Source organism: Petromyzon marinus, chromosome 43 (genome assembly GCF_048934315.1).
Source record: "Petromyzon marinus isolate PM22_M1 ecotype Great Lakes invasive population chromosome 43, UKy_Petmar_22M1.pri1.0, whole genome shotgun sequence".
Classification (NCBI taxonomy): domain Eukaryota; kingdom Metazoa; phylum Chordata; class Hyperoartia; order Petromyzontiformes; family Petromyzontidae; genus Petromyzon; species Petromyzon marinus.
This window is the reverse complement of record NC_133709.1, coordinates 9,155,586-9,177,413: the sequence shown is the minus strand read 5'-3', so window position 1 is coordinate 9,177,413 and position 21,828 is coordinate 9,155,586. Positions and strand designations below refer to the sequence as shown.

At 54.1% G+C, this 21,828-nt stretch overlaps 2 protein-coding genes across 6 annotated transcripts in view; one reads left to right on the top strand and one right to left on the bottom strand.

Moving 5' to 3' along the window:
• Positions 1 to 1,199: 1,199 nt before the first annotated feature.
• On the top strand, positions 1,200 to 10,196 carry NANS (N-acetylneuraminate synthase). Its single transcript, XM_032970392.2, has 7 exons — positions 1,200 to 1,635; positions 5,708 to 5,807; positions 6,321 to 6,436; positions 7,100 to 7,199; positions 7,405 to 7,559; positions 8,027 to 8,293; positions 8,692 to 10,196. The coding sequence occupies exons 1-7, from the start codon at positions 1,504 to 1,506 to the stop codon at positions 8,875 to 8,877; spliced, it is 1,056 nt and encodes a 351-aa protein (XP_032826283.2). The 5' UTR covers positions 1,200 to 1,503; the 3' UTR covers positions 8,878 to 10,196.
• A 5,892-nt stretch (positions 10,197 to 16,088) lies between these two features.
• LOC116951626 (uncharacterized) overlaps positions 16,089 to 21,828 on the bottom strand; it is a 43,319-nt gene continuing 37,579 nt past the window's right edge. For 4 of the 5 annotated variants that reach the window (XM_076073801.1, XM_076073800.1, XM_032970408.2 and 1 more), the window contains one exon: positions 16,089 to 20,474. Coding sequence is in view for 3 of the 5 variants with exons in the window: in XM_076073800.1 (XP_075929915.1) it covers positions 20,400 to 20,474 (75 nt within the window). In the remaining 2 variants the exon portion in view is untranslated. The remainder of the gene's footprint in view (positions 20,475 to 21,828) is intronic. The other variant, XR_012946776.1, reaches the window with a different exon arrangement.

Sequence of the window (21,828 nt, the reverse complement as noted above, 5' to 3'; positions counted from 1 at the left end):
GTGTGCGTTGTGCAGCTCCGCGTCTGCTGCTCGGGTTCGACTGCGTGTTGTTTGGCTGGTGAGGCTCGGCGCTGGTCGGCTGCTCGCAGTCGACGGGGTGCGAGTTCGGTGTTGCGTGTCGACTCGCGTTGGAAAGTTTAGCAGTGGTTGTCCGAAGGAGAGAGTCTCACTCTTCCGCCCATAGGAACGTGAAATTTCAACAAGCTCCGAGGTGTTAAACAAATCTCAATATTCATGAGTTGGAAACCACTGACTTGTTTAGCCTGTTTGATATGTTCAATGTTTTATACCACGTGCTGCGAGAATCGTCATTACACGATTCCTGGAGCTTCCCAGCACGTGGTGCTTACGTGGTACAATTTGAAAATAGCTTTTTCTGTTGGGTAGTCGTGGTGCGGGTTTTTATGTGGCACTACGAAACGGGAAACTCCAACTCCAGATAACCACCTTGCCACGTGGTGTCAGAACCTATACTATACACCTGGGTTGCTTCGGCTTCAAATGCGTGCCTGGTGTGTGCAAACGTCACTGGGGAAACGAGGTGGCTGGACTTGGTCCTGAGCACCTAGCTATTAGCATAATTGGCTTCCTTTAACTGTAACGTTCGTGAGGAATCTGTCGATGGCCTGGCTGTCAACTTGCCACTCATTCGTAGCCCTTGGGGGTTTTTTTGGGTAGCGTCTTTTTACAATCGAACCCACCAAAACGAAAACACGTGCTTTTCGTAAAATGAGCTCCAATCACCCCTCACCTCTCCATAAGTAATTCACATTGTTTTACCTGAGGTGTACACGTTACGTGTGATACTTAAATAATAAAAGGTACTGTTTAAATAAAAAAAAACAATTGCGTGACCATTTAATGTCCCCACGTGCGATGTGGTTCCATGCACTTCGTAAGACGTCTGACCCCTAGGGAAGATGGCCGACCCCCTAGGTAAGATGGCCGCCCGCATCATAGGGGGTGGGCATCAACCATTTGCCGCGTGACGTTCAGAACCAGATTATAAGACGCACCTTCCCACCCCCCCCCCAAAACACGACACTATCTTAAGCAACAGTTGTTCAAGGCATCATACTTTCTGGAGCGTATCTTTTGTATTTAAATCCAGTCTCGATGCGTCGTGACGTCGGCAAAACGCATTGGGCGGGGCTGCGTCGTGACGTCAGCTGCGGCGCATGCCCGGGCGTCGTGACGTCATTGTAGGCGTCGTGAGCGCCACGTGTCTCGGCGCCTCCCCCGTGCATCCTCTTCCGGGCTTTGCCGCTGCAGCTGCTGCACCTTTCCACTTCTTTTGCTGTGCCTGTCAATTCTGCTGCTCCCGCTGATTCCTGCTGTTACTGATTATCCGGCTGATTCTGCTGATCCCGCTGATACCATCTCCTGTCTGCTCCTGATTATTGCGCTGCGATATCATCTGCTTAGGGATCCCGCCACATCCGCGTCCGTGCCTCATCGCTCCCACCGCTCCCTCCTCTTCCTCCGTACTCGCAGCTCATCGCGATGCCTCTGGAGTTCGAATTGTGCCCGGGGAGGAAGATCGGCGGGGAGAACCCGTGTTTCATCATCGCCGAGATCGGTCAGAACCACCAGGGAGACCTGGAGATCGCCAAGAAGATGATCAAGATGGCAAAGGTGAGGTCACCGGGAGGAGGAGGTGAAGAGGTGGCGGGGTCTCACTCAACACTGGACATCAGTGAAAAAGAGCTGTATTGCGAATCGGATTCCTCCAGCATAAATATAGATTCGGATTCTGGAACTTGGCTCAGACTCATGTCCCTCTCGTGGAGATGAATTCGGGTCCACCTGGCAGAGCTGACGTTACGTCCCCTCGCCCCCCCCCCCGTGGAGGTCAAATCACGACCCATTGTGAAGTTCATCCTAGGTCCGTCTGGTGGAGCAGACCCGAAGTCCCCCCTTGGTGGACATCAACTCCTCCTGGTGGAGCTAAAATCACGTCCCCCCCCCCCCCCCGTGGAACTGAGATCTCGACCCCCTCTGGCGGAGTTGATTTCACGCCGTCGGACCTCGAATCACGCCCACACCCCCCCCCCCCCCCCGTGGAACTGAGATCTCGACCCCCTCTGGCGGAGTTGATTTCACGCCGTCGGACCTCGAATCACACCTCCCACCCTGGTGAAGTTTAATCACCCCCCCCCCCATCCTCACTCGTGGTGCAGTAAATTCAATGTCCATCCCTCCCAATGCTGGCTTCCTTCCGAATGCCGTGGTCGCCTTAAGCCCTCGAGTTCGACACCGGGGTTCAAAGTTCGTCGTGCAAGGCGCGGCTTCCCGTGACGTCTGTTTGGGCCCCCCCCCCCCCCCTAGGGCACGAAATTTCTCCTCCTCCCCGAGTCCTCGTCTCGGCCTATTTCTTGGCAATAAACCGAGGCGTGCTTCGGTTAAACGTTGATTTTGTTTAACCAGGTGTGTGTGTGAGAGAGATAGCCCGGGATAGAATCTCATTTGTAAGAGTGGCCCTACGGGTGTTAGTCCGTTGGTAGGGGATGGCGGTGCGAAAGTTGGTGCCGTGTGTAGGAGGCCCAATTGAGTGGTGTGGTGGTGGTGGTGTGTGTGTCGTGGGGTTATCGCTGCGGCTACTCGCCAGATGCAAGTCGGCACAGTAAGGGGGGAGTACGCGTGTGTACATGCATGTGCACATGGATCACGCGTGTGTCCGTGTGTGTGTGTGGTGCATCAGCCAGTCATCTCAGTCAGTCGACCCATGGCACCTGGGTTTGCCCCGTGACCTCCTGCCAGCGGGCGTTTGACACTTCACGTGGCCTCAAGGTGCACATAGCCTGGCACAAGCGTCGTGGTGACATCACCGCCACATAGTGGCGAATGTTGTGTGTGTGTATAAATGTTTGTGCGTGTGTCACAAACATTGGTGGGTGCATCTGCCAGTCGTCTCAAGTCGGCCAAACCATGGCACCTGCTGGGTCTGTCCCGAGACCTCCTCCAGTCAGCCGCGAGCCTTCGACACTTCACGTGGTAGCCTCAAAGTGCACGTGGCCTGGCACAGGCGCCGTGGTGATATCACCGTCACTTAGTGTCGAATTGGGGGTATTGGTAATGGTGGGGTGACCATGAGGAGCGGTGGCGCAGTGGTTAGCGTGTTGTGCTACGAGCCCGGCGATTCCCACTCGCTACCGCCAACACCACTGACTATTATATGAACCGGTTCTGGGCTTCCCCTAGGTTGACTTGGCCTCAAATGAGTACCCATGCTTTGTGCGTTGTGTAAACATCGTCACCGGGGAGACAAAGGCGGTCGGGCGAGGTGCTGGGCAAGCCACTGCATCTGGTGCCGTACCGGCCTGCGTAGGTGCTCGTTAACAGCACTTGCTCCAAAGAATTTGTTAAGGCTATTCGGGGGATCTTGGTCTTGGTAGAGTTGCCATCTGTCCCTGGGTTTTCCAGAATTGCCCTTGTTGAGTGCGAGGCAGCTGCTTTGCTTACACATCTGGAAGAAGTCTTCCTGGTCATAATAATAATAATACTAGTTTTGTAATAATAGTAACAACAATTCACCACTAGGCACAATAATTCACACGATCTTCTCCCCTCTTCTGCCACGGTGAGATTATTACCCTTCTCACGGTATGGCCCGGTTTTTTGGATCTCAAAGGTGGTATAAACCCTAGTGTGTATACATATGGGGATGGGTTGTGTGTGCACGTGGGTGTGTCTTTGTGCTCGCCTTGGGTGTGTGTGTGTATACACGTGGGTGTGTGTACCCAGCGCTCCAGATAAGCTGTGTGACATTTTAATATAACCCAGGGCTTAATTTCATACGGGGTCTGTTCAGGTCTGCTATCGGTGCAGCTACAGTAAAACATCGTTGCACTTTCGTTTGGTTAGGGACGAGAGCATCGACGAATGGACGAATGTCAAAGCAGAGCCTTTTATTTAGCCTTGCAAATTTATTTTGACCGGCGAAAAACGTACACGCAAATAACTACAGTAAATATAAAAAAACTACATAGAAATAACTACAGTAAATATATAACACATGCGTGCGAAACCTAAATAAACAGAAATAAAAGAATAATAAACCGAACTAAATAAATAAACAAAGCTAAATAAGTAAACAAAATTTTGCCTTGAAATATGTATATTCTTGCAAACGTAAACACTGTAGTATTATACTGTTATCACAAAAATAACTATGAATTGTTTACAGTATAATTAGAGAAATAAGTACAGTATTAATAATATATGAATAAACACATATAAGAGACTAGTATTTTTTGCCCGTCCAAGGACGGGTGTATATTGTAGTAAATCTGATATATTCAATAGAAAAATTGTTCAGCTTCATGGTTATGAATAAGGGGGGGGGGTTGCCCCATGTGGAGTGACGTCACCCCCTCATGGTTATTGGGGAAGGGTGCGGCATGTGGAGTGACGTCACCCCCTCATGATTATTGTGGAGGGGTGCGGCATGTGGAGTGACGTCACCCCCTCATGGTTATTGGGGAGCGGTGCGGCATGTGGAGTGACGTCACCCGCTCATGATTATTAATGAGGGGAGGGGTGCGGCATGTGGAGCGCGCGACCTTGTGCGTTTGTGTAAATTTCCACGCGGGCATGAATATTAATGAGGGGGGGGGGCCTCTTTTGCAGTGACGTCACGTACACATGTAGCACCGTGCTGCGTATATTTCTTACCGTCACTCTCTGTAAAGAAACGTCATATTTGAAGCGACTTTGCGTAATAAATTATTTAAATCGGCTCGAACTTCCTCTGCGTTCGTGTGTAAAAATCCACCCACTCATGAATATTAATGAGGGGGGGTGGGGTGGGCCTCATGTGGAGTGACATCACGAACGGGGGGTGGGCCTCGTGGAGTGACGTCACGCGCGGGACACACATTCTTGGCTCATTATATTAGTAATGCTCACCGAACAACTTCTATTCAAAGACTGAACGAAAAAGATGGTGCGTGGCGCGAACGTCGGGGAAGGTTTGGGATGAGATCGGACGAAAGAGGAAAGCGCGTGGACGAAATTTTAAAATGTGGTTATAATTGAGAACGTCTTAAAGAGCGAAGTGGACGAAAGTCAAGTGGACGAAAGTCAAGGTGGGCGGGGCCAGGTGGGCGGGGCCAGGATTTCAGGCCGGGGTGACATTCAACAAATGTTAATTTCAAGAATGATTTAGAGAGAGTCAGGCTGTTGAACTTAGACGCCATCGGTTGGCGACACACTGACGATGCAGTTGCACGGAGTCCGCCAGACCGAGTGTCGTACAACTCACACGCAGAATGTCACCCCTGTCACCCCCCCCCCCCCTGGCTCCGCCCCTGGCTGTACTCGTCAGATGCTACCAGGCGCAGGCTACCTCCGACTTGGAAAATATTCAGTTCGATCTCATCATGGTATGGGACGCGGCAGTGCCGTGGTTTGCACACTGCAAACCTGGTGACCGAGTTCGATTCCCGCTCCAGCTTGCGGCCAACTTCAGCGCAGGAATATCTGAACCGGTCCTGTGCCTCCTCTAAGTCGACTCAGCCTTGAAGACGAGTACCTAGGATGGTGTGTAAGCGTCAGCACTGGGGAGACAAAGGCGATCAGTCGTCTGGCTGGTTACATTTACCCTCCTTGTGTACCGTGCCGGCCTTCAGTGTTCCTCGCTTGGAGCACTTTGCCCAACAGCCTGTGTCGGCTACATGGGGGGATCTTTGTCTTTGTGTGTACTCAGGACTGTGGTGCGGACTGCGCCAAGTTCCAGAAGAGTGAACTTGACCACAAGTTCAACCGCGCCGCACTCGAGCGACCATACACCTCCAAGCACTCGTGGGGTGAGTCCCACCGCACTAATCACACCAAGCTACTAACCTTACCACACTAACCACACCACACTAACCTGACTAACCACACCTTTACGACGGGAAAATTTCAACGCACTGCATTAACCTCACCACATGCACTGGCACGACAACACGTACTCCACGGTGCCCCGCAGGGCCGTAGGAAGCTGTGCACCACTGTCCCAGATCCCTACGATTTAGTTGCCACGTTGAGTCGCTTTAATTTTACCCTACGAACCCGCCGACCCGAGTTCGATTCCCGATCACGGCCGACACCTGTGGCCAATATACTTAAAACTTTCCTGGGCCTCCCTGGGGTTGGCTGAGCCTTAAATGAGGAGAACCTGCTGGTGCATCAACACAGGGGAGATAAAGGCGGCCGGGAGTGGTGTTGGCAACAGCACCACTCCTCGTGTTCCGCGTTGGCCTTAATAGGCGCCGCTCGCAAACGGCTCAATTAACGCTGTGCGGCGGTGGGCGGGGGCCTCTCTCTCTTTGGTGTAGGAGCAACGTACGGGGAGCACAAGCGGCACCTGGAGTTCAGCCACGATCAGTACCGTGAGCTGCAGCGCTACGCCAAGGAGGTTGACATCTTCTTCACGGCGTCCGGCATGGATGAGGTGCGTGCCCATGCACAACAACCCGCAAGCAGCAGCCGCCCATTCTCCACAAAGTGGCGGTGACGTCGGCGCAGAGCTTTTGCCGGGCTGTGGGTGCACTTTGAGGCTGTCGTGTGAAGTGTGGCAGGCTCGCGACCGCTGCCACCGCTGCTGGTCGGAGGGGGGTTACGGGAAAGACCCACCAGGTGTTCAGGTTTCGATGACTGAGATAACCGACAGATGCACCGCCTGTGGTGCCCACTGTGGCAGCTTTCTGTGCACAAAATGAAGACAAAGATCCCCCGTATAGCCTTAACGCAAGTGCGGTTAGGGAGCACCTATGAAGGCCGGCACGGCACACAAGGAGGTGGGTGGCCTGCACCATGCCCGACCGCCTTTGTCTCCCTAGTGGCGATGTTTACACACCGCACCAGATGCTCATTTGAGGCTGAGTCTTCCTAGGAGAGGCCTAGGACTGGTTCAGATAATCGTCACCGGTTTTGGCTGTGAGAGGAAATCGAACTCAGGTCGCCGGGTTGTTAGCGTACGACTGCACTGGTGCGAATGCACAAATGCACACACAAGTACACACGCGGACAGGTACACACGCGGACAGGTACACGCGAGTACGTACAAGCTGTCTCCCTCCCCATGTCCCCCTATCCCTATGTCTCCCTGTCCCAGATGGCCGTTGAGTTCCTCCACGAGTTGAACGTTCCGTTCTTCAAGGTCGGCTCAGGGGACACCAACAACCTCCCCTACCTGGAGAGCACCGCCAAGAAGGGTGACGCTCTCAGCTACAACAGCCACCACCGCCACCACCACCCCTACAAATGTCAACCACTGACGTCAATGCAATCACAACCCACAACCACCACGAAGACATTTTGGCGATGCTCGGTGATGACGTTGAACGATGTTGGGCGATGGTTAACGGTGATCTTTTGGTGATGATGATTTTGTTGTCGTTGTCGTGGGCCGCTGGTCAGGCCGGCCAATGGTGATCTCGAGCGGCATGCAGAGCATGGAGACGATGCGCCGTGTCTACGCCACCGTGAAACCGCTCAACCCCAACTTCTGCCTCCTGCAGTGCACGAGCGCCTACCCCCTGGAGCCGCGCGACGTGAATCTGCGTGTGCTCACCGTGAGCCTCGCCACCACCGCTCCTCACCACTACCACCACCGCTTCTCGCCACTACCGCCACCGCTCCTCACCACTACCACCACCGCTTCTCGCCACTACTCATACCGCCACCGCTCCTCACCACTACCACCACCGCTCCTCACCACTACCACCACCGCTCCTCACCACTACCACCACCGCTCCTCGCCACTACTCATACCGCCACCGTCGTTCCTCACTCCCCACAGAGTGCTCGCCTAGCGCCTCCTCAGCGCCACTTGTGCTCACCGCTGCTCCTCTTACTTCGTCGCCGCTCACCACCGACGCTCCTCACTGCCCCTTGCCGCTCACCGAGTGCTTGCCTTAGGCCACCTCACCGCTCACCCCCGTCTCCTCCTCCTCCTCCTCCACCGTGTGCACTATAACCCCCCCTACACCTCCACCCTCTCCCCCCCAACTCTCTCTCCCTTGCCTGCCCCCCCCCCCAGACCTACCAGCAGGAGTTCCCGGACGTGCCGGTGGGCTACTCGGGTCACGAGAGCGGGCTGACGGTGACGCTGGCGGCGGTGGCGCTGGGGGCCAAAGTGGTGGAGCGTCACATCACGCTGGACCGCACGTGGAAGGGCAGCGACCACGCAGCGTCGCTGGAGCCCTCCGAGCTGGCGCAGCTGGTGCGCGAGGTGCGCGCCGTCGAGGCCGCGCTCGGCTCGCCCGTCAAGCGCATGCTGCCCTGCGAGGAGGCCTGCCACACCAAGGTGAGACACGTGGTGGGGGTGGTCGGGGAGGTGTGGGAGAGAGACGGGGCGGCGGGGGGGGGGGCGGTGAGGAGTTCTGCACATCAAGGTGGGCGGGGGGGGGGGGGTGTGTGGAGGTGGAGAGGGGAGACACGGGGGTTGTGAGGAGGCCTGGCACGCCGAGGTGAGATGTGATGATAGCTCAACGAAGTGGCTTGTGTGGACATTTATAGCGGCCGAATACCCTTAAACGCATGTTTCTAAATGGGGGGTTGCGAGACATCTGGACCACCGTGTACACCCGTGTGCACGTGCGCAGTGCGGCGCTTACCACTGCGCTTCCACCACTCGTAATGCCAGCGGTACACCTTGCTCATCCCCTCTCCCACCCCCCCCCCGCCCCGCCCTCTCGCTCGTAGCTGGGAAAGTCGGTGGTAGCGCGCGTGGACATCGCCGCGGGGGCCAAGCTGACCCTCGAGCAGCTGACGGTGAAGGTGGCGGAGCCGCGCGGCGTCGCGCCCGAGCTCATCTACAGCCTCGTGGGCCGCACCGCCACGCGCCCCATGCTCGCCGACGACTCCGTCACCGAGGAAGCCCTGCAGTGACGGCCCCTCCCGCGGGGAGCGGGGGGGGGGCGGCCGGCCGGTGGATGACGTGGGGTGGGGGTGCGGGGCCGAGTGCGGAAGGATGGGGGCATGCGGGGGTGTTGGGAGTGGCCAAGGAAAACGAGGGAGGCGTTGTGAGATAACTTTTGAATCTTATATTGAAAACGAATCTCTTTAGAGGTGCTTTTTTGTTTGTTTAGTTTGTTGTCCTTCCCCCCCCCCCCGCCCGCACCTCCGATGAGCACATTTGGCAACGTGCGGTGCGAAAGGAGTTCAACATACGTACGTCGTGATTGAGGCGTGACCGGGAAGGAGGCATACATGGCTTGAAAAGAAGTGGGGCATCCCTGTGAAGAGGGCGTGCAGCTGTGAGGAGGGGAAGTGACCGGGAGGAGGGGGTGTGGGAGTGGCCAGGCCAGTGTGGCTACCTGCGTAAGCCACCATTCGGGATTTAGCCCCTCGACTCTTATTTACAGCATCGCGAACCGACGGGGTTACTTGAAATCCGGTGGAGGGGGACGTCTCTATAGAGCACCGACTAGGGATTTGAAATACCTTCGCCAGGCCATCCATAGATGAACGCAGGCGCCTCCACGTCATCCACTAATAACACTAAACTTATTGCGGCTTGCTGCGTTTATAACAGGGTGCTGTTGCCAGATCGGAAATATGCCCCTCTAGTACCCTATTAGTGCTGCTCAGATGCTTGCCCTGCTTCAGTGCCTTGGCGACCGCTGACAGACCCACTCCCGGAAAATCTCCAGCCGTCGTGGTTTCTGGCCAAACCCGTCCCTTTTTTCAGTAACGTGGGGCCCCAGTTCCAAGCAATGCTACTTGAAGTTGTCAAATCATTTTTTTTTTAATATATATTTGGGCAACCTGCTTGCGGTGATGGATTAATATCGATTGTTTTGGGATGTTTTGAATTGGCGGGGCTTTTACGTGGCCGCGGGCTGTGTGAAATGAGGTAGCAGGGCCCTCGTCCTGGCTCATGGGCTGTGGAATTTTCTTAACCCGGCTTTTAAACCAGCCGGCTTTGAAGTGGGGAAAACTGTGAAAGAACACTTAGTGCCGCTATGTGTGGTTTGCGGTTGTTAATAATTTTAATTAGGAGGTAATTGTGGTGATTGTGGTGTTGGTGAAGGTGGGTGGGGGGGGTAAAGGACGTCGCATACTGGCGCTATGCAATCAATCGACGTTAGTAACGGAGTCACTTATACCCCTGCCTCCTCCGTGGTGTCGGTGTTGAATCTGCTGTCAGGTCCTGTGTGCGACTTGGGTACAATAAAACGAGCCTGCAAGGCCACGCTTTGACAGCGGCGGTCGCCTTGGGTGGATTTTGTTTTGTTTTGGGACGCGCGAGCCCGTCGGCTGATCGTGGCCGGGCCTGTTGGGGCCGTGGTTATGGGGCCCAACTGTACCGGGATCCCAAGCTCGGTAGGGCCCCAAAAATGTACAAGATTTTTTTGTTACTGATTTATTTGCATGGGATTTAGGATTAGTTTTTTTTTGTATTTAACACATTTAACTTTCGTGCTGTATAGTATCCTTAAAACATCTCGCCACTAGAGGGCGGTGCTGCGTAAAAAAAGGCCGTTTCCAATGCTAAAATATGGGGTTAAGCCGGTTTAAAGCACAATGTGGATTTAAACCCCAATAAACGGGAAAACAGACTTAAATCTCACCAATGAGGTTCTAATCTCCCACAAAATGCACCTCGTGATTACCCGGGGCGCTGTTTCCATAGACAAACCCCACCAACACGGATTTTTATGTCACAAAAAACTTTTAAACTTTGATTTACATACAGCAAAATCACGCTAAAACATGTAGTTTGAGGTAACACGAAGCTCAATACAATGCTCTGATTAAAAAAAATAACACGCAATAAAAACGTTAGGGAACACAAAAATGCTTTTGGCACAAAAAAAACATGTGAAATTGCGGGTTTAAAATGTAAACGCTGAGGCGAAAGCGCGAGGAAATATAAACTAAATTTTGATTTAAAGCTTTCGTGACTGCAGGGATTAATATTCTTGGTTCTTTCGGTAAAGTCACGTAGAATGCAAATAATCAAGAATATGAATATAAACTAGTTTCCCTCAGCACATGCAGTAATTTTGTAATTGTAGTAAACACTCTCGTCCGGCAAACACCTCGTGTGTGTGTATGAGATAGACAGAGTCGGAGTTGTAGCTTCATCACACACGCGGAGTGAGTTTGTGTGGTCCCCGTGTGGATGAATTAAAGAGTCAGGGCCACGTGGCTGGGTGAGTGAAGTTTAAATCGCGAGACATCTGGAACCGTCACAGCACAAACATCGCCCCCCATCGCTAACAACCACCCCCATCACCCCCATCACTCCCATCACCCCCATCACTCACATCACCCCCATCACCCCCACAGCCATCCCATCAACTCGACTCACCTCATATCCAACCCCCTTTAGCATCCTCATCTCTCCTCTTACCACCAAACCACCACCACGACCTACATCACCACCACAACCTACATCACCACCACCACCACGACCTACACCACCACCACAACCTACATCACCACCACCACGACCTACATCACAACCTACACCACCACGACCTACATCACCACCACCACGACCTACACCACCACGACCTACATCACCACCACCACGACCTACACCACGACCTACATCACCACCACCACGACCTACACCACCACCCTAGACCCCCATCACATCACACCGCTCTCCTCACCACCCACCACGGGCCTGTGACGTCTCACGCTCACCGTACCCCTCGGCCCCACCGCCTCCTCCTCCCTCTCTCCACGAGAGACTCTCCCCATCAGCGTGGCCGCCTCCTCCTCCTCCCACTAAGCCACCACCACCATCGTCACATCACTCCCTCCACCCATCACCCTCTCCCCTCACCACCCATCACCCTCTCACCACCCATCATCCCTCCACCCGCCACGCCATCACCACAATCAACAACTCTCCCTCTACCCTCCTCCACCCATCGCCTCACGCCATCATCCTCTCCACTCATCACATGTCTCCCTACTCCACCCTCCTTCACCACCCATCACCTCCCCCATCACCTCACACCATCACTCCCTTCCCTCAACACCCCATCACATATCTTCCTCCTCCACTCTCCTTCACCACCCACCACTTCACGCCATCACATCCCTCCCTTCCTCCACCCATCACCATCACCCCCACCATCACCAGGGGTCGTGGCCCAGGGCTACGTCACCCCAACTCACGATTGAGACGCGGACCTCCAGGGGTTGGGTTCGACTCCAGATGCGGCCCGAGGCGTCAGGAACCGAGTCCGGGACCTGGGATTCAGATCCAAGTGCTGGGCCACAGCTCCGAATTCTGGGCCACAGCTCCGAGTGCTGGGCCACAGCTCCGAGTTCTGGGCCACAGCTGGTGAGTGAGTGGTGAGTGAGTGGTGAGTGTGTGGCGAGTGAGTGGCGAGTGAGTGGCGAGTGAGTGGAGAGTATGTGGTGAGTGAGTGGTGAGTGGGTGGCGAGTGGCGAGTGAGTGGAGAGTATGTGGCGAGTGAGTGGCGAGTGTGTGGTGTGTGGCGAGTGAGTGGAGAGTATGTGGCGAGTGAGTGGCGAGTGTGTGGCGAGTGAGTGGAGAGTGAGTGGCGAGTGTGTGGTGTGTGGCGAGTGTGTGGTGAGTGTGTGGCGAGTGAGTGGAGAGTGAGTGGTGAGTGTGTGGCGAGTGAGTGGAGAGTGAGTGGCGAGTGAGTGGCGAGTGTGTGGTGAGTGGTCAGTGTGTGGTGAGTGTGTGGCGAGTGAGTGGCGAGTGAGTGGTGAGTGGCGAGTGAGTGGCGAGTGAGTGGAGAGTATGTGGTGAGTGAGTGGTGAGTGAGTGGCGAGTGGGTGGCGAGTGGCGAGTGAGTGGAGAGTATGTGGCGAGTGTGTGGCGAGTGTGTGGTGTGTGGCGAGTGAGTGGCGAGTGTGTGGCGAGTGAGTGGCGAGTGTGTGGTGAGTGAGTGGTGAGTGGCGAGTGAGTGGTGAGTGTGTGGCGAGTGAGTGGTGAGTGAGTGCCGAGTGTGTGGCGAGTGAGTGGCGAGTGAGTGGTGAGTGAGTGGCGAGTGAGTGGTGAGTGGCGAGTGAGTGGTGAGTGTGTGGCGAGTGAGTGGTGAGTGAGTGGTGAGTATGTGGTGAGTGAGTGGTGAGTGAGTTGCCACCCGTCCTGGGTTTCCCCGGGATCGTCCTCTCTCTGAGGGATCTCTCCGAGTGAATCTCTCTGCCTCCTGCCGGCTCATGAGAAGTCCTGGCGCATTCACGAGAGGCCTCCACTCCTCGCTCGACATCTTCGGGAACGCTGCTGCTATTAAACCGGCTTGGAGTCGGGATTAGCGGCGTAAGGCACTACCACGAGAGTGCAAGGTATCCCCACCCATAATCACGTGATACATCGTCATACCCTGTATCCCTACACAGTACAGACGAGGAACCCGTCTACATGAAGATGAAATGCCATGAGCCGAGAAGCATGCGGCGTGGTGCATCTATAATGCCCCGGAACATCCCGGCTGAAATCAAACACCGATAACAATAATAACAATGTTGATATTTGTTTCATTTTAAGGCCACGGTGTTAATGACGAATGTGTTGAGTTGTTGAGCGTGCACCACTGCCAACGCAGCAGGTATAGTTTGTACAACAACAGTAGTAACAACAACAACAATGATTGTACTCCGCCACTGAACACCACGGATTCGCACGCAGCTCTCCGTGTTCCGACACAACGAGAAGAAGTTCCACTTCTTCCTCTTCTTCCTCCTCCTGGGGCGCGTCCCGGTTCGTACCTCACAGGTGGCAACCCGAGTCGCAGGTCCCTCGGCTCCAGGCGGTTGAGTTCGACTCCAGCCCTCGGCTTTGGAGGGAGCTGCGGGCTCCACGTGGTGCCGGGAGACTGGGGGGGGGGAGCCGAGGAGGAGTCCACGGCCCCAAGTCCAACCCTGGCTCGGGCAGCTGCTGGGGGGCGAACTCGTGCCGCGTGGTACCCACGCATAAATCTGTCAAAACTTCACCATTCCCCCCTCCCTGTAGGCACGCCGACTTTTTAACCCCCCCCCACCCACCCACCACCAATCCTATAGAACGGCCAATATTTAATCCACGCAGAAACCATCAAGGATGAACAATATTAACGTGTTCACACAAACAGATAGTCCACCGCCGGCTGCATTACAGAATGAAGTTGCGTACCTTGGCCACTTTATTTTGCTGAGCTGCGTGATAGCTGCAGTCAGGGGGGGCACGGTGGCACACAAGTGACACCTCTCCCACAATCCCACTTCTCCCGCTGGTACTTGTTGTCTGACAGCTGAAGAAATTGCACTGTGGCTTATTTGAAGGCCTATGCGTGAGTACATTGTCAGTAGACCCCCCCCCCCCCACACGCAAGCGAACGCATTTGTTACCCCCCCCTCTCCCCTCCATGCGTACGTACTGAATGGATGGCCCCCTACCCACGCACTGAGGCTCACCTGGGCGACCCCCCCCCCCAACGCTACCGTAATTACAGGGGCGGTGCGCAGCTGGGCGCGTTACCATGACGACCAGGTGATGCTGATCTGGACTGAACCATGATCATCTGGCTCCGTGAGTCCTCGGCTCCGTATTCTTAGTCACGGCTCTGGCTCAGGCTCAGGCGAGTCGGCTCAAACGCCACGCCGACTTAACTTGAGCCGGCTCGGAGCATGGTTTCCATGCACACACTGCCTCACTGCAAGTCCACGCCTCATCCCGTCTCCATTGGAGACCCATCCCCGCGGTATAATGGTTCAGTCCGAATTGAGATATTAGAGCAGTGTGGCATACGCAGTGGAAACTTCCATATCCGTGGAAACGCCGCAACACCCCCCGCCCCCCGCTAACCCCGTCTCCCCACGTGATAATGGTTCAGTCCAGATCTAAACTGAAGCTCTACGGGGGGGGGGGGGGGGGGGGGATGAGTGGAGGCTCCCGTCTGCATCGACGACGCGTGCAATGGTACAGTCCGTGCTACGCGTGGAAGGCGACAATATGGGGTGAAGTGGGAATTCCCGTCTCCACGGAAGCGCATCGCCAATCCACTAATGGTTTGGTCTGGAAGAGGGGGTGGAGAAACGGCGGTTCGCGTCTCCATGGAGACGCCACCCCCCCCCCCCCCCACACGTGAATGGTTTGCGCTGGAACTGGGGAAGTGAGATGAGAGTGGGGGGCTCCCGTCTCCGTGGAGACGCCTCCCCCGAGGGGTAGTGGTCCAGGCTGGAGCCTCTGGTTTCTATGGCAACAACCCGCTTCGTATACGGTAATGCTGTTGCACATCACCACATTAATAATGAACGAACGTAATTTAAACGCATGATATTGTGGGTGGGTATGACTCGGCTCATCGTCATCCCTTTGGGATCGATAGTTTTTGCATCCCTTTGTGAAAACCCGACAGTACATGCCCTATGGATGAACTGCAGCTCGCCATAAGAATGATTAATTTCCAGTACTGGCCCAGATGAGATAAGCGTCACGCTATGCCCACGACACAGATTCTCTTAGCATTTTGGCTTAAGAATACAAAACGGTCCACGGAAGCAGATACCGCAGAAATGATTCTGAGATCCCTTCAAGTGACCTATTATAGCGACCCTAGGGGGGGGGCAGCACTTTCCCATTGCACTGCAATGGAATTGGCCAAACACGCCGATGCAAGGACCCTCCTGAATATCGGTCTTGAGACTCCAGCGACAGCCATCACCGATAACTCCATCGCCACCGCCTTCACGAACATCACAAATACCATCAGCAGCATCTTTCACCACCACCAATCGCATCAAAGCCTTCGACAGACTGTTGGGCAAGCGCTGTTAGCGAGCACCTATGAAGGCAAGCACGCGTGCACAAAGGGGTGGGTGGTCATCACCACGTCCGGCCGCCTTTGTCTCCCCAGTGCTGATGCTCACACACCGCACCAGGTGCTCAAGACGGAGTCGACCTCGGGGGAGTCGCCGTTTGCTGTGCGTGGGAATCGAACTTGGGTCACTGGGTTCATAACAGTGCGCTAACCACTGCGCCACCGTTCCCCGCACCAAGCACATCACCAACTCCATCGCCCACATCACCACCACGACCGCCTGCAGCCTTTTCTACCATCACCACTCGCTCGTATAAATAGTCGGCAGCGTCAGTTGCGTTAAATGAACACGGGCAGAGATTCGGCCTCGGCATAGTAACGTGCAGGCGGCGGCGGCTTCTGCCAAAGTTTATTTCTGATTAAAGCACAATCACGTGACACGAATACAGGGCACAGCAGTAGCGGGAGGGGGCGGGATGGGATGATGGGGAGATGCGTGGATGATCAATCGGAGATATAAGAGGGATCAGCAGCTCAGAGGGGATAGGTGATAAAGAGAATAGAGGGGGAATGAGATGGGGGGGGGGGTCAACAGTAAGACAATGGAACCAGAGGGGGTCCTGGCTCAATATGAGATAGGGGGGTCAATAGGAAATGGGATCAGGATGATACAAAATGATCAGGAGACTGAGTTCAAGAGAACACAAGGGGATCAACAAGATACAGTGGGTGGGGGGGGGGTGAATCAACCGAATATATAGGGGGATTCAGAGGAGATTGGGATATCAAGAATTGCGGGAACCAGCAGAGGTTGAAAGGGATGAAAAGGAATAAAGGGGAGATTTGGGGATCGAGATGGCAGGGGATCAATAGAAGACGGAGGTTCAAAGAAGACAGGGGGATGAACAGGCATCCACACATGAGGATGAAATCAAACCGGTCACCTCGGCCATGAAGGGGGAGCACCCAGCCCCCTCCCTCCCATTCTCCATCCCGACACCCCAGTCCGAGAGGGTCCGGGTGTCAGTGGCGCGCGGTGAATAAATTAAATAAATAGGAGCCTGCGACTCCCACCTCCCACCGAATGACCAATTCTCAAGGCTCCCCTCCCTCGCAATTTAATTTATAATTGCCATCATCTCCCGCTCTCATTCCTATCTGCACTCATCTTCCTGTTTTAATTCCTATCTGGACTCATCTCCCACCTGCTACCACATACAGTACTTGTCTTCCGCGACCACTCGTCTTTTTCCACACTGACATTTCCTCTCGGCACCGTCCCACATCCTAATCTCGTCTCCCTCCCATGCATCTTGCGCCTGCTCCTATCGCCTCCCACCTTACCGAGTATCGGACACCTCGTTTCCATGGACCGCTAACTCGGGGGGACTCAAAAGTGCGCTTGAGATAGCCCTCAATGATGGACAACTCGTGAGAGTTACAACAGATAAAAAGTGGCGTTTCCCATGACCTTCCAAGTTATTAAGAGTTTCCGCGCGAGTTGGATGGGGCAGGTCTACTCCCACAAATGTCCGCGGTGTTCACGTTCGCCCAGAATTCTGACGGTGGGCCCGTCGGTCCACCTGCTCGACAATTGAAATTTAGAGCGGAAACATTCGGACTCTGGCCCAAACTGGAAACCCAGCAAAGTTGTTCGTACACATAAATACAAAATAACGGCACCATCGCATTGCATTTAATACCGCATCTCGGTCTAAATTCCGGCCGTGAGAATTAAAACAACAGGTTTGACTAGTGGAAAAGAGACGAACCTCACTCTCATATGGCAGAGCGGGAGTGCAGCCCCTCTCCTGCGCGTTTGTACCGGACATTTGAAAAAGAGCTTCATAGCTCATCGGGTTTCTCCAGTCTCTATAAAGATTCTGATGTGTGAACCAGGGGTCACCTAAAGACAACGGGATCCCGGAGACGAGATCTATGATATCCTGCTTCCCGTGGACGCTTCGTTAACACCACAGGAGAGGTTGCGTTGCTCTCCCAAGATCTCCCAAAGGATTCTCGGTCCCGTGACGCGACACCAACACCACTATCGGGATAAAATTGGAAACGGTGTGCGGGGGACGGCGTGGGTAGGAATTGGGAGTGGCGTGGTTCATGGAAACGCTGTACAATTCTCATCTCTTTTCGAGGCTTCACGTGGAGCTCTCATGCTGGGATCTGAAACACTGGACCCTCTTGATATGCGCGTGTGCAAGTGTGGTTCACGTGCGCGTGTACACGTTCCCGCGCGTCTTCCTGCGTGCACGCATGTTCGTTCGCGTGTGCACGTTTGTACACATTCGTACGCGTGTGTACATGCATGTGCGCATGTTCGCACGCGTATAAATGTTTGTACGTGTTGGCACAGTAGAGGGCACAGGTGGTGAATCGGTCAGCCATCTCAGTCAGTCGACCCATGGCACCACCTGGGTCTGTCCCGTGACCTCCTGCCAGCGGGCGTTCGACACTTCACGTGGCCTTAACGTGCACATGGCCTGGCACCAGCGCCGTGGTGATGTCACCGCCACTTAGTGACGAATGGCGGTTGTTGTACGTGTGTACATGTCTTCATGTGTGTACGTTTGTATGTGTGTGTACTTGTTTACGAGTCTGTTCATGTGTACACCTGTGGGTGGACGAGTACACCTGTGGGTGGACGAGTACACCTGTGGGTGGACGAGTACATCTTCACACGTGTGCGATGTTTGCATGTCTGTGTGTCCATGCGTACATGTGCATGTTCTCATAAGGGTGTGTGTGTGTACACTTGTGTATATACATATATGCACACACTTATGAGTTGCGTAGGTATGTATGCATGTGTGTTTATGTGTGGGTGTATGTCTGTGTATGGCTGTATAGCACGTGTGTGTGTGTGTAAACATACACACACGTGGATACAGAACACGTGTGTGTAAGTGGGGAGGGGTGGTGCAGTGATTCGCGCAGTGTGCGACAAACCCGGCGACCCAAATTCGTTTCCCCGCTCATGACCAATAAGTAGCGAATGTTTTAACTGGTCCTGGGCCTCACCTAGGTCGACTCGGCCTTAAACAAGTACCTGGTGCCACGTGTAAACATCCGAATTGGGGGAGGCAAATTTGGACGGGCGTGGTGCTGGCTACCCACCCCCTTGCACGCTGTGACGGCCTTGATAGGTGCTCGCTAACAGCACTTGCCCCAAAAGTGTATTTTAAGGCTACACGGGGGATCTTTCTATTTGTAGTGTCTGTATACATCGCGTGTGTTTAAAATTGAATAGTCGTGCAAATACGCAACCACATCCCCTTCTGGGGTCGATAAAATCAGTACCACTTTGTGGGGAAGTAAACAGTGGTTGCCCCAGATACACACGCCCCTCCACCACCCCCGCCATAGGAACGTGGAATTCCCCCACTGGCTCTGCAGGGCTATAAACAGGAGTATAAGCACTGGCCAGGCTGTGTTAAGAAGACTCATGGATCGTCACGACCCCCGGGTTGGGGGGGGGGGAGGTCTGGATTCAACTCAACAATCGAGATCTGTTGTCTCATTCCAGTAGTCGAGTGAGATAATAAAAAAAGTTATCGTTTTTTTCCCCATCTCATTCGTATCGCTTTGTTCGCCCCGTAAAGTCAGCCTATCACGTGTTCACAGCGGCATCGCGATTGCACGTATTCATCCGTAAAACATTGGGTTCTGCTGCCAGCGATTCGATGCTTGTATCTATCATGAGTGTAAGAATGTATTTCACTTGACGAATTTTTGCATTGCCACATGCAGAGCGCATGTATACAATGTGTGTGTGTGTATATGTAGTTCGTATATGCACCACGTGTGTGTGCACTTGTGTATACAGTCGCTGTGTTTACACGTGTGCGAATAGTGTGTACGTTTTACACCACGTGTGTGTGTGTATATAGTATCATAGTTTATGGTTCTTTCGGTAAAGTCACATTAAGTGTATAGTATCAGTTGTGTATAATACTTGTTTGTATAAACATTGCGTTGGCGTTCATTGAGTGTGTGTGTATATATATATGCGTGTGTGAATAATTGTGTATATAACTGTACCAATAGCACCCGTGTGTATGTGTGTGTGTGGAGCAGTGGTAAAGTGGTTAGCACACTGCGCTACAAACCCAGCACCCTGAGCTCCATTCCCAGCCACTGCTAACCCCAGCGGCGAGCAATATATGTACCGGTCCTGGGCTCCTCCCTTCTAGGTCCGCTCAACCTTAAACGAGTACCCAATGCAGTGTTGTAAACCTCAGCACTGGAGAGACAAAGGTGGCGAGGCGTGGTTCTGGCCACACCAACCGCTAAGAGCGCTTGCCCAATATGGGACAAGTGCCGAGTCTAGTGTGTGTGTGTGTGTACACTTTATGTAGCGCGCACGTGTGTATATATTGTTTACGTGTTTGTGTATGTACATTTGTATATAGTACCTGCGTACGTGTGTACCTGTGAGGTGTGTGTGTGTGCGTAGTTGCACCGATATCTCACATCACACACCCCCTTCTCCGAGACTCCATCGGGGGGACCCAGGGGTCGCTTTACACACTCACTGACTCAGGGTGCCCAAGCAGGGCCAGACACCCCCCCCACCACCCATCCCGCTTGATACACGTTCAGGGGTGGCTATGGGGACCCACGTAGTCCGATGGGGTTCCTCTCGTCAGGGTCCCATCAGGTCCCCTACGTTGTCGCCACTGGGGCCGTGTTACAGGGGACCGCGGGGTTCAGGGACGAACAGCAGCCCTCGCTGTGATCCTGTGTGCACACACGCACGCACCACGCACAGCTGCGCTTTATAGAGTGCAGGGTAGAGCACAGTCAGGGTGACTGATGATCCAGCACTCACTGATTCACTGTAGTCAGTCACTCGCTCGCTGGCGGCCAGGTCGCCTACGTATTACTCTTTTATCGCTACTACCCTGATGGTGGTGGTGGTTACTGTTCCCGTGATCTTTACTCATTAATCCTCCCTCCGCACGCGTTGAGGACTCGTCGGTCCTCATCCACTCACACACTCTCACACACGCTCACCCACTTGCTCACCCACTCGCTCACCCCACCCACTCACCACCCCATAAGTTACAACACTTCTTCTCCGTTTCTTCCCTTGCACTGCTCCCTTTTAGAATTGCCGCCTCTTCCCACGTCATCCCTTTATCCCCAAGCTCTGACAACAGCAATGTGCTTTCTGAATTCAAGCAACACGTTACGCTCTCATCTATTACAGCTTTAGCAGTGCTGGTTTGTAGCTGGCCGCTTGGTGTTTTTGACCCTTTGGGGCACTGCGCTCAGCAACTGTTTAAAAATAAAACAACACATGCACACATACATCCTGCATGCATGGGCACACCCAGCGTATACACACACACATGTACAGTATACACATGATGCATGCTATTTGCGTGTGTGTGCGTGGTGTACATTGAGGACACATGGAGGCCAGTGTGTGTGGTGTGGGGGGGGGCGGCGTGTGGGTGCATGCGTCATGCATCGCTTATGAAGAGTAATGCCTCATTGAGTTAGAAAAATAGAGCAAAAACAGAGAAGGCAGCAGTCGCTGATGGGCAGAGATGGAATCAAACAGAGAGAACGACACGCAGCCAGGCGGTCAGTCAGCGAGGCGGTCAAACGACAGGCAGAGAGCCAGTTAGCCAGGCAGAATGAATAGCAGGCAGAGAGCCAGACAGACAGACTTACTGACTGACAGCCAGGGAGGTAGAGAGAATGACTGACAGGCAGACAGGATGACTGACTGAAATCCAGACAGGCAGACAGGGTGACTGACTGAGAGCCAGACAGGCGGCCGGGATGACAGACAGACAGACAGGCAAAGCTGGTCTTGCACTCAAGCCAAACACTGTTTCCGATGCTAATGGCGGGCAGGCCCTGTGGGATTTTAAATTTCGTGAGGTTGTCGGGGGGGGGGAGGGTGCGGGGCGGGGGCACCGTGTCAGACAAGCAGTGGGGGGGGGGCGGGGGAGGGGGCACCGTGTCAGACAAGCAGTGGGGGGGCGGGGGAGGGGGCACCGTGTCAGACAAGCAGTGGGGGTGTCAGGTGAGCAACAATAAAGCAGGGGTCAAGTCGGCGGCGGGTGGAGCCAGACAGCGA